This window comes from Fistularia commersonii, chromosome 11, assembly GCF_037954325.1.
Source record: "Fistularia commersonii isolate RoL2024-O1a breed Wild chromosome 11, RoL_Fcom_v1.0, whole genome shotgun sequence".
Taxonomy (NCBI): Eukaryota; Metazoa; Chordata; class Actinopteri; order Syngnathiformes; family Fistulariidae; genus Fistularia; species Fistularia commersonii.
In genome coordinates, this window is record NC_141294.1 from 8,939,439 (window position 1) to 8,954,128 (window position 14,690).

At 39.1% G+C, this 14,690-nt stretch overlaps 1 protein-coding gene across 1 annotated transcript; it reads left to right on the top strand.

The window, feature by feature from the left end:
• Nucleotides 1–130: 130 nt before the first annotated feature.
• On the top strand, nucleotides 131–11,000 carry LOC147229413 (phosphatidylinositol-3-phosphatase SAC1-B). Its single transcript, XM_086154876.1, has 20 exons — nucleotides 131–221; nucleotides 705–802; nucleotides 1,257–1,331; nucleotides 1,407–1,534; nucleotides 1,944–2,093; nucleotides 2,555–2,614; nucleotides 3,435–3,468; nucleotides 3,803–3,904; nucleotides 4,475–4,560; nucleotides 4,931–5,017; nucleotides 5,105–5,173; nucleotides 5,313–5,392; nucleotides 5,465–5,563; nucleotides 6,004–6,142; nucleotides 6,832–6,901; nucleotides 6,995–7,067; nucleotides 7,837–7,930; nucleotides 8,690–8,782; nucleotides 8,865–8,922; nucleotides 9,010–11,000. Exons 1-20 carry the CDS (start codon nucleotides 193–195, stop codon nucleotides 9,144–9,146), a joined length of 1,761 nt encoding a protein of 586 aa, XP_086011002.1. The 5' UTR covers nucleotides 131–192; the 3' UTR covers nucleotides 9,147–11,000.
• Nucleotides 11,001–14,690: the final 3,690 nt, after the last annotated feature.

Sequence of the window (14,690 nt, forward strand, 5' to 3'; positions counted from 1 at the left end):
ATAGTGTCATGACTGAAAATAGCTGTAATTGGACACAAACTGCACACCCACGCACGGGGACTCTTGCGTGATACGAGCGCCTTCTAGCGTCTGTTCGGGACAGGCGACGCCTCCTCTCCCCTCGGCTGATGACGGAAGTAGTTGCGACGTGATTGACGCCGACACGTCACGGAGGTCAAGACTGCATGAAAGATGGCGAGCACCTATGAGAGTTTCAACTTGTAAGTGCCACGGAATAGTCTATGAATGTTCACATTTGTTTGTATTTGACGTGACCGGACAACTGCGGGTCTCCGCGGGGACAGCACAGACGACATAGCGGCTTAGCTAGCTCGGCTGTGGCGTTCCTCCGTCCGTGTGGCTCCGCGTTAACCCGACTGGCCCTGCGTATAACGCCACAATCGATTCCTGCCAAAGTTTTAATTTTACAATAAGAAGGTTTCACCGGGCGGAGATTGACAACGACGAACGCGGAATTTTCTTTTAGCGTCTGGCCTCGTTGAAATGAGCGTTCTCTTGCGCTACTTTCTACCGTGGGAGTTTTTCGAAAGCTAAAGGTGAAGCAGCCGCTCTACCGGTTGTGATTCACGTCTACGGCTGGTGGGAAGTTGTAGCTCCCGGGCTGCTGTCCTCCCTTTCATACTGAGTTGTGACCCTAAAATGCGATCCCGTCTCCTCGCTTACGCGTGGGTTTATGTCTCCAGGCGCACCACACCAGAGAAGTTCTACATCGAGGCTTGCGATGAGGGCTGCGTGGATGTCCTATCCATCGACCGAGTGTCCACCGAGGTGGCGCTCACAGGTGAGCACTGTCAGGGGGTGTGGCTCTGTTGTGTTTGCGCTGATGGACAGTTGATGTGTGTTATTCCTACGTCATCCTAATGCACTTGATTACTCTCTTTATGATCGTCATTCTGATTTAGAAACTGACTAAATCGCAGTCGAAAGTAACAGACCCAAACGCCAACATTTATATTTTTTATTGGAATGTTTTTCTGATAATAATAATAATGATAACAATTTATCATTTACCCATCATGGATGAACCATGAGCAGTAGGCATGCCCCCGACCAGCAGTTAGGGCTTCAGTGTCTGGTAGGGGCCGGGAATTGAACCAGGGTTCCAAAGACAATTGCTTTACCTCCTGCGCCACCCTGAACCATCAAACTCATCATAATCGGGTTGCTGATAGACAACAGGTTCATTTTGTGGCCTCAGTATCACTAATCGGTCTTACGTTGGCTTCGGTCCTCAGTGAGGAGGGATGTTCCTGCGTCTGCTGAGAGCAGGCCGATATGTGGATTGATGGGGACAATCCGGCTGGTAGCAGGTAGGCTAAGATGGTGGTACGGTTGTCAGTCAACTGTCAGTAGTTATAATACTGACAAACCCCTGTTTGTGCCAGGAGTTTACCTGATTGTCATCACAAAGAAGAAGAAGGTAGGAGACCTGTTGGGACATGCTGTGTGGAAGGCTCTGGATTTTGACGTCATCTCTTATAAGAAGACAATTCTCCACCTTAATGACAACCAGGTTAAACATCTTTCCTTTCCTGACGATATTTGTCATAACTGTCCCGCTTGTTGATTTGTTGCACTAGTCTCAGTAACTTGTTAGTTTTTAATGCTTTCACTACTGTCCGCTTGACCTCTTTATTTTAGTGATGAAAACCTGCTCTGAATGGACCTAAATTGTCTGCTTAGTGCAGTTTAAATTGGTCTCTGTTTGTGAGAAATCAACAAGAATCAGGCGTTATCATGTGAAATTACAATTGGTAGTAATTTGGGTTATGAAAGGTTTTGAAAAAAACAATCAAATCCACCAAAATAAGTCATGGAGAAGACACAAGAAATACCCATAAGTGGATATTTTAAGGTTCATTTGCTGTCTAGACCAGCTGACCGACTTATGAGTTGTTACATGTAAAAACTGTTCGTTTCAGATGCAGGACAACAAGACCTTCCTATCCATGATCAACAACGTTCTTCACACAGACGGCTTCTACTTCGCTACTGACTATGACCTGACCCACACTCTGCAGCGCCTGGCCAACACCAGCCCAGAGTTTCAGGAGATGAGCCTCCTGGAAAGGGTGGGTTTCCCGGTGACTGGAGTGAAATGCCTTGTCACAACTATTGATATTTACAACTGACAGCAAACAAGACTTAGTTGTTATGTATTTACTTGTATCAGAAATGCCGTTTTAGGTATTTTCTGACCGAGTTTTCCCACAAGTACTGATAATCATTATTATTTACCCCTGTTTGCCACTTTGAATGAATGTGTGTTTATTCATCAGCAGAATACATAAATCAATGAGCCTTAAACAATATAGGTCATGTGTCACTGTGAGTGCCTGAGAAGTATTCCCTTTATTTTGAGGTCACTTTTTTTTTCTTCATCAACAAAATGATCCCCTGCCTTGGCCATCTAATTGCTCGCTGTGCAGTCGTGTAGATTCATGCACAACAGGCCACAACTGCCCCCTGCAGCTGAAAACCACCAAGTTGAAATTCTTTAGCACTGTCATAACATGGTCATTACCACTTCTAGGCGGATCCACGCTTCGTCTGGAATGGCCACCTGCTGAGAGAATTCATTGCACTGCCAGAGGTGAGACTTCATTCTGACAGATATTAAACATGCATGTAGAGGTAGAGAATGTTTGAATGATAAGGTTTCAGCTGGCACGAGTGTGCCTCCCCCATAGTAGAGCATCACAAAGAATGCTGTTTTAAGTTTTGTCATAAATATGTCTGAGCTGAGCTTCAACGGTGTGTTAGGGCCTGTGTACACATAGCATTTTTGTCGCTGAACAACATCACCCATTTTTTTTTCCCCCCAAAAGAAGCCTCGAGGAAAATCTTGTCCGCCTGTAATTTTTTGATACGAGTATGAGATTTTCAGAAAGGTACGGCCACCGGTAAATCTGAGAGAAGACATTGTCACCCTGGCAACTCCAACAAACCGTGGAGATGCTGGCTCTTTACATATGTGTCTCGTGATTGCGATCTAATTTTGGTTAAGGTCTTAACGGAGAAAGAAAATGAAATGTTTGAATGCTTTAAATTGATCACATCACACGCACTTTGGCTCTTATCTAATGGTCTGGTCAGCATGTTGGGGATTTTTTTGAAAAACCAGGTCAAACAAGTGGGCTAATTAAAGTAGTAGACACTGAAAAAAGGGTCATGCAAATTAAGCATAAAAGCCTGTCATCGTTATGAAATAGCTATGTGCGATGAGTCTCCCCAGCAGCTATGACATTGCTTTTTTGCTTCAAAAGAAGATACTATGTGTCGTCATTGCAAGAGGCCATTTTAAAAACAGGGATGGACGCTAACAGAATTCAGGAACTCTCTTTTTGTGGAGAAATTTACAGAGGCATTATAAACAGTCAACATTGCTCTGTAACACTGCTTTTCTCCTACAGCTACATAAGTTTGTGTTTCCTGTGGTTCACGGCTGTATCCTTTTTCCGGATGATCATTCCTTATGTTAGGAAGTGTTCAGTTTGAGACAATTTACCCTGCCTGAAACATAATAAGATCTCTTTGCAATAACTGACTTTATTTTAACATACACAACGTAGCGATCCCACAATGATTTGCGCCATTGTTATGTTAACCGAAGCATATATTTTCAAGCAGAGCCAGTGGCAGGGTGAGTTATTAGTCTGTCATTAGTCAGAAAATAACAGTGGTGTGTGCGTGCCCGTCTGTCTGTTAGTATGTGGGAGAGTGTGTTTGTATGTGTATTGTGGACTCCTGTTTCAGTTTTGATATCTTAACCTTCTTTAAGTTATTATCATGAAGTCGAGCTGCATCAATGGGAAAGTATTTGACTGGAGTATTGTCTCAAGGAGAAGTTGTTTCAGAGCTGGTGTTCGCTACTATGTACGAGGTAACTGACTACCTAAGAAACACTCACAAACATGAAATGGTAGTGATTTGTGAGATAATGTTAATGTTAGACTTAATAGACATCTATCATTACCTTTGGCGTTGTCTTTTTCAACATAAAAAGATTAATCGCCCTGCTCAAACACCACCTCCACTGTGGTCGGCCATGCTGAGGAGTCTTCCCCTCATTATTTCTTCATAGTGTGGGAGCACTGCTGCAGTTGTACCATTTTGTTATGGGATTCTAATGATTTCATAGTTTACAGATTTCAGAGTTTTTCAGGTCTTTTATACTTGACTCTGTCTCAGGTGTTTTATTTATGAAAAGTTTGCACATAACCCTTTTTCAAAATTAGCCAATTCGTCATTCTATCAATCATACCCCTAATGCTGTGAGAATTACTGACAATACTGACAAGAATGAGATTATTGACATGTCCACAACAAATTGAAGCCACATTCAGTGGAGCCGTTGTCCACAATTAACCTATGATAAATAATTAAGCTATTGTCTCTGGCAAACCATTACACTTTCACCCTTTCAAACATTTAATTATGTTTTCCTTTGTAGGTATAGACTCAGAAGGTCATGCTGCAAACTATGTGGAGACAGAACAAATAGTGCAGTATAGCAGTGCCAAGGCTTCATTTGTTCAGGTAAGCCTTATTCAGGATAGAGTATGAGAGGGCCAGTAGGACATTCTTTTTGGCTCAGGAGGAATTACGGGATGTTTATTGTCAAGATCTAGAGAAATACAACATACTATCACTGCTTTATAATATTTACCCTCAAATTACAGTAGCTAATATCTTAGAATTTTTATAGCTGGTGGTCGTCCTAGTTTCATCTTCAGTATTTCTGACACAATTAATGGCCCAGTTGTCAAACCTAGATTAATCTTGGAGCATCTACGTAACTTTGCTTTTGTTGGAAATAGTTTTTCGTATCTCTTGGAGATTTAGGTTTGGGTATAGAAATCTGAAAATTCTATGATAATATTTTGATGTGTTTTTTTTTTATATGCAGACGAGAGGCTCAATCCCCTTCTACTGGTCACAGAGGCCCAACCTCAAGTACAAGCCCAAACCTCAGATCAGCAAAACAGTCAACCATGTAAGCTGTTTTTACACATTATACATGATACACATTCAATATAAAATTTATGTCAGGTTTTCCTCCTTTCTCCCACTGCTGCTTCAGTTGGATGGTTTGCAGAGGCATTTTGACTCACAGATTATCCTTTATGGACGACAAGTCATTTTGAACCTGGTAAGTTGAAACACAGGTAATCTCATCTGGTTATGTGTTTCAGGAGATGACTGATCAGAAATGACACTTTGGAATGCTTTTAAAAGATTCCTTGCATTATTTTCAGATCAGGATATTTTTTGTTCCTCTTTCTTTATAGATCAACCAGAAGGGCTCAGAAAAACCATTGGAGCTTGCATTCGACAAGATGATCAACAGCTTGGGAAATGGCACAATCAAGTACGATTAGTTTGGTCCTCGGTCCCCTCACCCACACTGTGTTTTCTATTCCTAAACCCTTTTTTCCTGCAGGTACATTGCTTTTGACTTCCACAAGGAGTGCAGTCGGATGAGGTGGCACCGCCTGCAGCTCTTACTGGACATGGTCACTGAAATGCAGGATGAATTTGGGTCTGTGTGAATTATTGATTGATTTATTTATGTATGTATGTATGTATGTATGTATGTATGTATGGGTGTTAAAGTATGGGAGATCTGGCCCCACTAGATGTATCTAATGTCTGATGTCACCATACATTTACAAATATGCACACGAATTCAACCAAGTATCGCACTGAAATGTCTTTTTGCCACTGTAATTGTGCTATTGCACTGTCCATATTCATATCTATAATCATATTTATAATAATGTTTACACTATTCCTGTCGGCACATATCCAAATGCACTGCGGACAGCAAATTCAGAAATTTCACTGTACAGGGAAACACATTTCTATGCTTCACATGTGACAATAAACACTTTGAATCTTGAATCCTCTCTAATGGATGAATAGATACACAAAATTACTTGATAATTGAAACAAGTAGTAATGGTGTTGATGTGTATGCAGGTATTTCTTGGTCGATGCAGATGGGAAAGTGCTTATGAACCAGGATGGCACCTTTAGGAGCAACTGCATGGACTGTCTGGACCGCACTAATGTGATCCAGAGTCTGCTGGCCCGGCGCTCGCTTCAGTCTCAGTTAAGGGTATGACCCTTTGAAATACAACACCTGCACAGAACAATGTTAGATTTTTCTCACTCAGAGCTGTGATGTCACTCAGCTTCAGTTCACTATGATTCCTGTTCAATTGATTACTGTTTTTTTCTCAACCACTGGGAAACATAAAAGCTTCAACACATTTTAATCTCTTCCTGGAGCCCCATTCAATTGACTTTGTATGATTATTACCAGGCCCATATTCTTAACTCCTTGTGAGTTATTGCTGGATTAAAGTATAATTCCTGGTTTCCCATTTCTTATTTTCAGTTCATTAGAAGCATTATTGTATGTAATTATGTTTTTGCTACCTCAGATTCCAGTAACTGCTAATCATGTTGACCCAAATATATTGGAAATACAGCCTATTTTTCTTAAATACTAAAGTGATTTTAAAGTATTATATAATGTAAATTCCAGTGTGAATGGCATTGCTGTTTGCTATTGTATAACACAATAATCTAAGCCGTGCAAAAATGTAAAGGCTTGACAAAGTCACTGGTATCAGAAAGGGTAATTTCCATCAATCATGTATTTCTGTATTTACTTTTAATGTGAAACATCAAAAGTTAAGCAGAAACTGGATAGATGATGACCACTGAGCTGACAGAGGGCTTTAAATCTTTAAAATTGTATTTCTTTGCGGACTGACTGAGATTTGACATTCTTGCCTGCAGAGGATGGGAGTCCTCCATGGGACCCAGCCCATTGAGGAGCAAGCAGATTTTGAGAAGATGTACAAGAATGGTGGGTTCTCTTCCACTCAACTCTGTCCAAATGACTAATACTGTAATTCACCTGGCTTTACCCTGTTTATAATGTTTAATTTTTCACTGGCAGCCTGGGCAGATAATGCAGATGCCTGTGCCAAACAGTATGCTGGCACTGGTGCCTTGAAGACTGACTTTACCAGGTAAGATTTCATAGAAAGGACACACAGGTGAATGAAAAGAATTTAAGATGTTATACGACATATAAACAATAATTCGACATCCAAAAAGTCATAATTCTGTGATAGAATTAGGAGCAGATCTCATCTACTTATTTGACTTAAATACTGAATAATCAAAGCTTAAAAGGTCCTGGGCAGCACATGTTGTGAATTCCTGAATAGATGTATTTTGAGGGGCACAATGATCAGGGGGGATTATGAATTCATATTTTCAATAATTCCTGTGAAGCATAAGTTACTGATCATTCAGGTTATAATTTCCATAGGAAAATCAGATGGTCAGCACTATTTTGTATCGAGACTCATTTAAAGATATTGCCAATATTAATAAAGGAATATTCTATTCTATTCTAATTTCGATAACAATTTGACCACTACACAACCCATGAAAGTTGTCAGAAATGGAGAACAATCAAAATTAGTTAAAAAAAAACAAAACAAAAAACATTCAACTGGTACTTGTCCCAAAAACATTAGACAGTGGAGGAAAGTATTGTCAACAATGTAAGCACAGTATGGATGGAAGCATTTCTCTTTGGAACAACACCTCTCAGGGTATCACAACTGTAAAGTGTTAAACTGTCCTAAGGGTGGTGCTAACAGTCAAAAATGCAAAATGGCACACAGAAGTTGTTAGCATAGTGTATTACTTGTTAAAGGGTGCCTGGTTTTGTGTGCTTGGAGGTTTTCGACTAAATGGAGGCCCTGACTATTTGCTTGAACCTTTCAGGACAGGGAAAAGAACTCACTGGGGTCTGCTTATGGACGGTTGGAACTCCATGATCAGATATTACAAAAACAATTTCTCTGATGGTTTCAGACAGGTTGGTGAAACATTCTTGGTGCTACAGTCTCAAGGGAAGTTAGTGTTTTTCTGGTTTAAACATTAAACAATATTGAAAGGGGTTTGATTTGTCTGACACCATTATCGAGTCTGAAGAAAGTGGACTCATTCACATCTTCTTTGATCACATTGTCCCTGAGTCTAAATGAAATATTGATTCTAGGGGCTGATTATGATTATGACAAGACAGTAATAATGGTTATTTCAATTGTGTTCCTGACTAAGAAAATGTTTCATGTGTGTCAAAAAAGGCACTTACAAATGAAACGCGTGCGTAGTTATTATTATCAAACTACGACGTTCCCAGTCAGGGAGGGTAATTGAATTATGGAAGTAATGGTTTTGGGTGACATTTCCCAAAAATAAAAATAAACACCTTGTTTCATTATTAACTTGTCGTAAAACAGCGCTTCTACTTGAAAGTGCCAATAACTTACTTTACGTTTTTTACGTTACTTGACAACCACTATCAACCTGGAGAGGAGAAACAATAAACTTCAATCTTCATGAAAACTGTCTGGATTGAACTTAGATGCTGTGAAGAATAAAATGAATGGGTAAAACAAGTCTTAATACTACAAATAAAAGGGATTAATGTCCTACTGCAAATTACCACAAACAGTCTGTGAATCTGCTTGTGTCCATTTGACTGTCATTAAGATTTTATCAGTTTCTCAACACAATTAGATGGACATTAATCACGATTGAAAGTTGAAGCAGTTGGATTGTTTGAATGCAGGACTCCATTGACTTGTTCCTTGGGAACTATGCCGTGGATGAAGCTGACTGGGCAGCTCCACTGCGTGACCCAAAAGACTGGAAGTTCCTCACGGTATGATTCAAGAAGGCAGATAGAAGGTTTCTGTTTTCCATGATCCTTATCTCACTGCTCACTGATCCTCTCCCTCTTCTAGTTGCCTATCATCATGGTGGTGGCTTTCTCCATGTGTATCATCTGCCTACTAATGGCTGGTAAGACAAGCTTTGACATTGGCTTCTCCTCCTGAAGGTTAATTCTAATTTCTTATTCACTGAAAACGACCTGCTGCTCCCTATCAGGTGACACGTGGACGGAGACGCTGGCTTACGTCCTGTTCTGGGGAACAGCCAGCATAGTGACTGGTGGCCTCATCCTCTTCAATGGCCGGGACTTTGTAGATGCTCCCAAGCTGGTCCAGAAGGAGAAGCTGGACTGAATGTGTGTGTGTGGAAAGCAGCTTGGCCCTTGCGAGCTCACCACCTCGTCCTCTACCTCATTGTCATCGCTATACCCCCAGCAACAGCATCAGCAGGCCTGGAGCCTTTACTAGTGGAATTGGGGGAGTGGAGGAGGGTGGGGGCAGCAGGGCTGCCTCGTGTATGCCAAGAGACTGAGTGCACGGACCTGCTGCTGTCCACACTGCTGCGACTCTAACAGACAGGACTGTCTACCAGTAGGAGTTTGTTCTTCTGAATGTTCTTGTTCAAGGAACGCCACAGGACCTATAAAGGATTCCAATTGTGTCCTTCAGTAATCTTTTTATTGGGATGAGGTTCATGCTATTTTTCAAGGTAGTGGTAAACCTTTATTTTGCGCATGGTCCCAGTCTGTGGATCAGTTGCTCCATTTTTTGCATTTTCTAATAGTTTCATAGGCAAAATTTCAAGCAAAACAAAACAAGCAAAATCCACAAGGTCTCTGGAAGCATCTGCTGTTGTTTATTTGTTTGCAAAATTGTTTGGTGGGTTGTTCTTCCTCTTTGATAGACATTATCCAAATAGACTAATAGAGTCTGACTCACTTTCATTAAAATAAGATTTTAGACATTATCCAAATATACTAATGGAGTCTGAATCATTTTCATAAAAAATGTGATTTTAATTTTGGCAATGTATCAAGCCAAAACAAATTTAAGTGGAGTTAGACTTTGAAACGCACTTGAATGCAACTGCGTTGCCTGGTTATGTAAAAAAGGCATGCCTCTTTCACTTGGCTCAGGAGGAGAAGAAAATACATACTAAGCTGGTCCTGGGCTAGTTTGGTAAAGATTAGGCAAAGTCTGTCACAGTTTTCTGTGAACGCTTTGATTCTATATTGGAGCCGACCCGATAAAACATGCCAGGTGCAAAAACCACCCCAATACTTTAAACCCACGCTATCTTAGATATCTAGTGGCCTCTGTCTTTATCATTTCATAGGTATTGGTAATCAGGGGACCCAGTGGTGTTTTATTGGAATTTTATGAGGAGATGAGACACTGTTTATACATTGTAAAGCCACTGCTGAGTATTAAATGTCAGAGGCAATCATAACATTTCCTGATTGTTCCTTTTAGTAGTCTGTTGAATATTATTTGTTTTAAATAAATATATTTGAATGTATTCACAGATAAGATTGCTAAATGTCTCGCAAAATATGGGTCGAATTGAGCTTTTAGAAAATTATACACATTTTCTCTGCAAAATGCATTTTGTACACAGAAAAAAATGGCTGCTGTCAACTTAATTTATGAACATGAATTGATAGAACAATACCAACTAAAACTGGCATTACCATTTTAACACTAATAATATTGAAATCCACATGGCAGCTTCTTGTCACATGGCTGCCTTCAGTGTTTGATCTTTGCAATAATAACAATATGAGATTTGATCTAATTTTTAAAATTTTAATACACTTTATTAATCTCTGTCAGCAAATAATTTTCTTAACATTTAACCCATCATGGATGAACCATGAGCAACCTCGTGATGTCAGGGGAACAGTTAGGGGTTCAGTGTCTTGTACAATTACACTTTTACAGGCTTGGAGAGGCGCGGGAATCAAACCTTGAACGTTCGGTTCCAAGGATGACCACTCTTACCACCCTGCACAACGCCATTAGTCATTGTCTCAACTGTTGCTTTACTTATATCTGTCAGCCCATTTCAGTTCACAATTGCTCACAATGCTGACCTTAACAGTCCAGTGTTCACTTTCATCTCAATTTCTTTCAGAATGCATTCTGGATATATTGCAGTTGTCTGTAAACATTCAAACATTGGCTGTTTGTTTAAAATGTTTTTCCCCAGTAGCTGGTATTGCATCTCTGTTCTTGCCTTTTATGACAGCAGCATGTCAAAGTAGGAGCTCAAAGTCTGCATGATTTTGACAGATGGTGCAAATTCAATCTGAAGATTATACATGTGCACTATGAACCAGAATATTGCTTTTATGTTTACATGTCCAGTGTTGAATGGTAACATGGACCCTTTTCCACGAGAACAAAATATAAAGGGTTCTTGATACAGATTAAATATTATAGCAAAGAAAAGATGCAAACCTAGAACTTGAAGTAAAGTATTGATCTTGTTAGCTGGTATGAACATTTCTTTTGCAAGGTGGCTCAAACGAAATGAGAAGAAAATGCAATATGTCTTATAATGCAGAGAAATGACACATTAACAATTGCTATTGATTGCAGTAACCATGTAGTGAATTAACTATTTACAGAAATTTTAAAAAGCCTTTAAAATAATACTTGTGCAGCTTGTTTATATGCACACAGTTTTCATATTTGCATTAATTTTTCAGTGCTGGGAATTATAGAGTTGTGGATAGTCAGGGGTAACAGCAGAAAATACAGATATTAAAAATGAAAATGCTTTTAATGTGCAGTGAATGTTACCCTTTCCAGCAATCATGTTGCTATTGCCTCAACTCCAACAGACCTCATTCTGTCATCTATTAAAGCAGCAGCTCAGCCCCTACACTGGCGTCACACATTCACTGCATTTGAAAATTATTTTGATGTGAGGGACTCATTTTTTTCTGAATTTATCAGATCATTTTCACATAATTGGTAGAGACAGTAATATTATTTTTAGTAAATACAATGTTTTCCCGATGTGAGTAAAGCAAATATAAAAATAACATACAGAGCTCCATAAAAAAATGTCAATTTGATTTATTTCTGAAGATATTTCTGATAGAAGTTCATAATTATTTTTGGAATGATAGTTTCCTTTTAATTGATTATTTGATCAAGACCAGGATCTAGGGGAATTCATGCCTGATCTGCAATCAGGAAACGCAAGGGGCAATTGAGAATCTCCATGCTTTGGATGTCGTCGCTCAGAGCTAATGTGTGTACTGGGGCTGGGAAGGACTTAGTGAGTGTGGGTCCTGTTGGTAAAGACTCAGGGGGAGTGCAGCTTCTGAGCAGAGCCTTGATCTCTGTGCGTTAGAATTTGTGCCCCGTTCATTATGTACTTACTGTATGGTTAATTCATTTGTGTTTTCTGTATTATTGCAAAACACAAAAATTGCACTTTTGGCATGGAGATGCTCTCTTCTGAATTGTAGACATACTGACTGGTCTTGTGCAGAATATATTGATTATTACATGTCCTGATGATTATAGATTGTCTATAAAATGTGTCCGTGAGAAAATCTTTTACCAGCATTTGCACATAATCAAACGTAAATGCTGTCTGTATAAATATATGCCTGAATGTATTCATTATTGTCTATGTAATATTTTCTTAAAAATCGTAATTAAAATGAAATTATATTGTTGAAACTTTTGAAATGTCCCATTAAAGAAATGTAAATCCCAAGATCATGTAGCCTATGTCTTGGGGTTTCAGCAGTTTTAGTGTAATGTGAGAAAGCCTCCAACTGGCTATAAATATGTATATGTAGACCAAACATAAATAATGTGATAAAATTTCAACATTTTCTTGTTGATATTTCTTTAAGTAAGATAAAAATGATTTGTTATGATTATTTATGCAATAGTCACAGAATGCAAATATAAGTATTGTCCCTAACTAACCTTTACATAATTTCAGTTGTGGTAGTATTTATCTATCTAAAGATGGCTCAATCTCATATGGTTATATTTTCCAGATAACTCAAAATAAGAAATTAGATTACTGAAAGAATGTTTACCGGTGACCCCACAGGCTGTGTTAGTAGCTCTTCTACTGCAACTCCAACAAGTCCATTTTGCATTTCCTTATCAATCATAATGCTTTTATCTGTCATGTGTTATATTTTTATGGTCCTGTGTTCATGACCTATTATAAAATGAATTCTGAAAAAAAAAAAAAAAAAAAAAAGTCACGTCCTGTAATCACCTCCAGTATAGTAATTCTGGGTATCAAAAGCCACATTGACACCCAAGCATAATCAAAGTTTCGATATGGATGGAAAATTTGTGATACACATGGAGTGGTGTCTACATTCATATTTCCTGCAAATGAGAAGTGTAGAATTCTATTTTGGTAAATGGAAACACTAATTTGTTTTGCTGGCTTGTTTGTAATACGGCACGGATCAGTTGACGAGGTAACAACAAGCTTAAAATGCCTGTTCAGATTATCCTCAGCAACCAGGGAGAGAGAGAGACTAGCCAGTGTGAGCTGCCGGCAGCAGGTCAGACTGAAAGATGAAAAAGGAAATCACTTTTAAAGGTAACAAGGCTGTGGAGGAGCTGCTGATGAGGAGGTGCTGACAGAAATACTGCTGCAAGAGTATATATAAGAACACACCAGAACTTGGTATAGCGTCAGTGTTGCAGTATTCAGGTCCTAGCAGCCCAGGAATATGGGTGTTTTGTAAAGAAAAGACAAATACACTGATAGTACGTGACAAAAATCATAGAATTACAGAATGTTTTATTTTACAAGGTGTTTGTATGACTTGTTATGGAATGCAAATAAGGTTGAGCTTTTCAACAGGATTGGATCACTTCTGTCAAATGTTCAAGAAAAGTGTCTTTCCCAGCACACTCTTATATTGCCGCTGTTTAATTGATTTATTGATTCATTTTGATTTAACATTTATTTTTTACCAACAAAAAAAAACAATACAAGTCCAAGACCATCTTTTTCAAGCGTTTCCTGACCCAGTTTGGCGGCAACAATCATAAAATATATTTGTAAAATGGCCTAGATAAAATACCGGCAAAATGAAAAGAGAATGAAAAATATAGCGTTTTATAAGCAGGTTAAGAGAAAGAGGTGCATGCTGTAGAATTGACCTCAAGAACTCTCAGTTTAGATTTCGAACCACCCAGTGAAATGAAATAGTTAGATTCCAGTCCCTTTGCAACATACTGTTTGCAGAAGCTGCTGGACGGGCCGAAGCCCTTTTACCCAATTTTCGGTGCAGGCATTAGAGCAGAAAGCAATTTTTGATCTTGTGAACGGAAAGAGTGAGGATCAGCACTTCTATTTACAATCAAGATAGAAAAATGTATGCGGGCAGAAATGCAAGAATTGCTTTATCAATTGAAGTGTATCATTGACTAATTCTCTGGGTGAGCGGAACAGGCCATCTCACTCAAGAGTGAAACTTGCAGTTGTGTGGATACTCGATAATTAGAAATGATACTTTATCTAGGGATTAGGGAAGCATGATAACCATTGTCAGCCATACAAAGAAATCCAGTGGGAGCCTTACAATCCCATTGGTCTCCATTGTCCAACACAGACACAGAAGTTGAATCAACAAGGTGCTTTTTAGCAATAAAAGACAAACCTGGTTTTAGCCTCAGCTTTTTCACAACTTTCTCCATCTTGTGGCTTGAAAGTAAGGGAGTCAATATTCCAGACACCCCCGCATTTATACATCTGTGAGTTCCCTCAGAGGTGGAGGTATCATTTGTTGCCAATTCTGCATTGAGAAACGTGTCAGGTGATGTGATATTTTACAATTTTGTTGTGTTTGTGAAAGGCAATAACAATAAGGGATTTTATGTGTGAATTGATTATTC

Bases quoted from the DNA above. Each gene is read 5' to 3' on its own strand.
- LOC147229413 (XM_086154876.1), top strand. From the start codon at position 193: ATGGCGAGCACCTATGAGAGTTTCAACTT. The intron at 1,535-1,943 runs GTTAAACATCTT...TGTTCGTTTCAG, and splicing joins TCCACCTTAATGACAACCAG to ATGCAGGACAACAAGACCTT. The intron at 7,931-8,689 runs GTTGGTGAAACA...GTTTGAATGCAG, and splicing joins TCTCTGATGGTTTCAGACAG to GACTCCATTGACTTGTTCCT.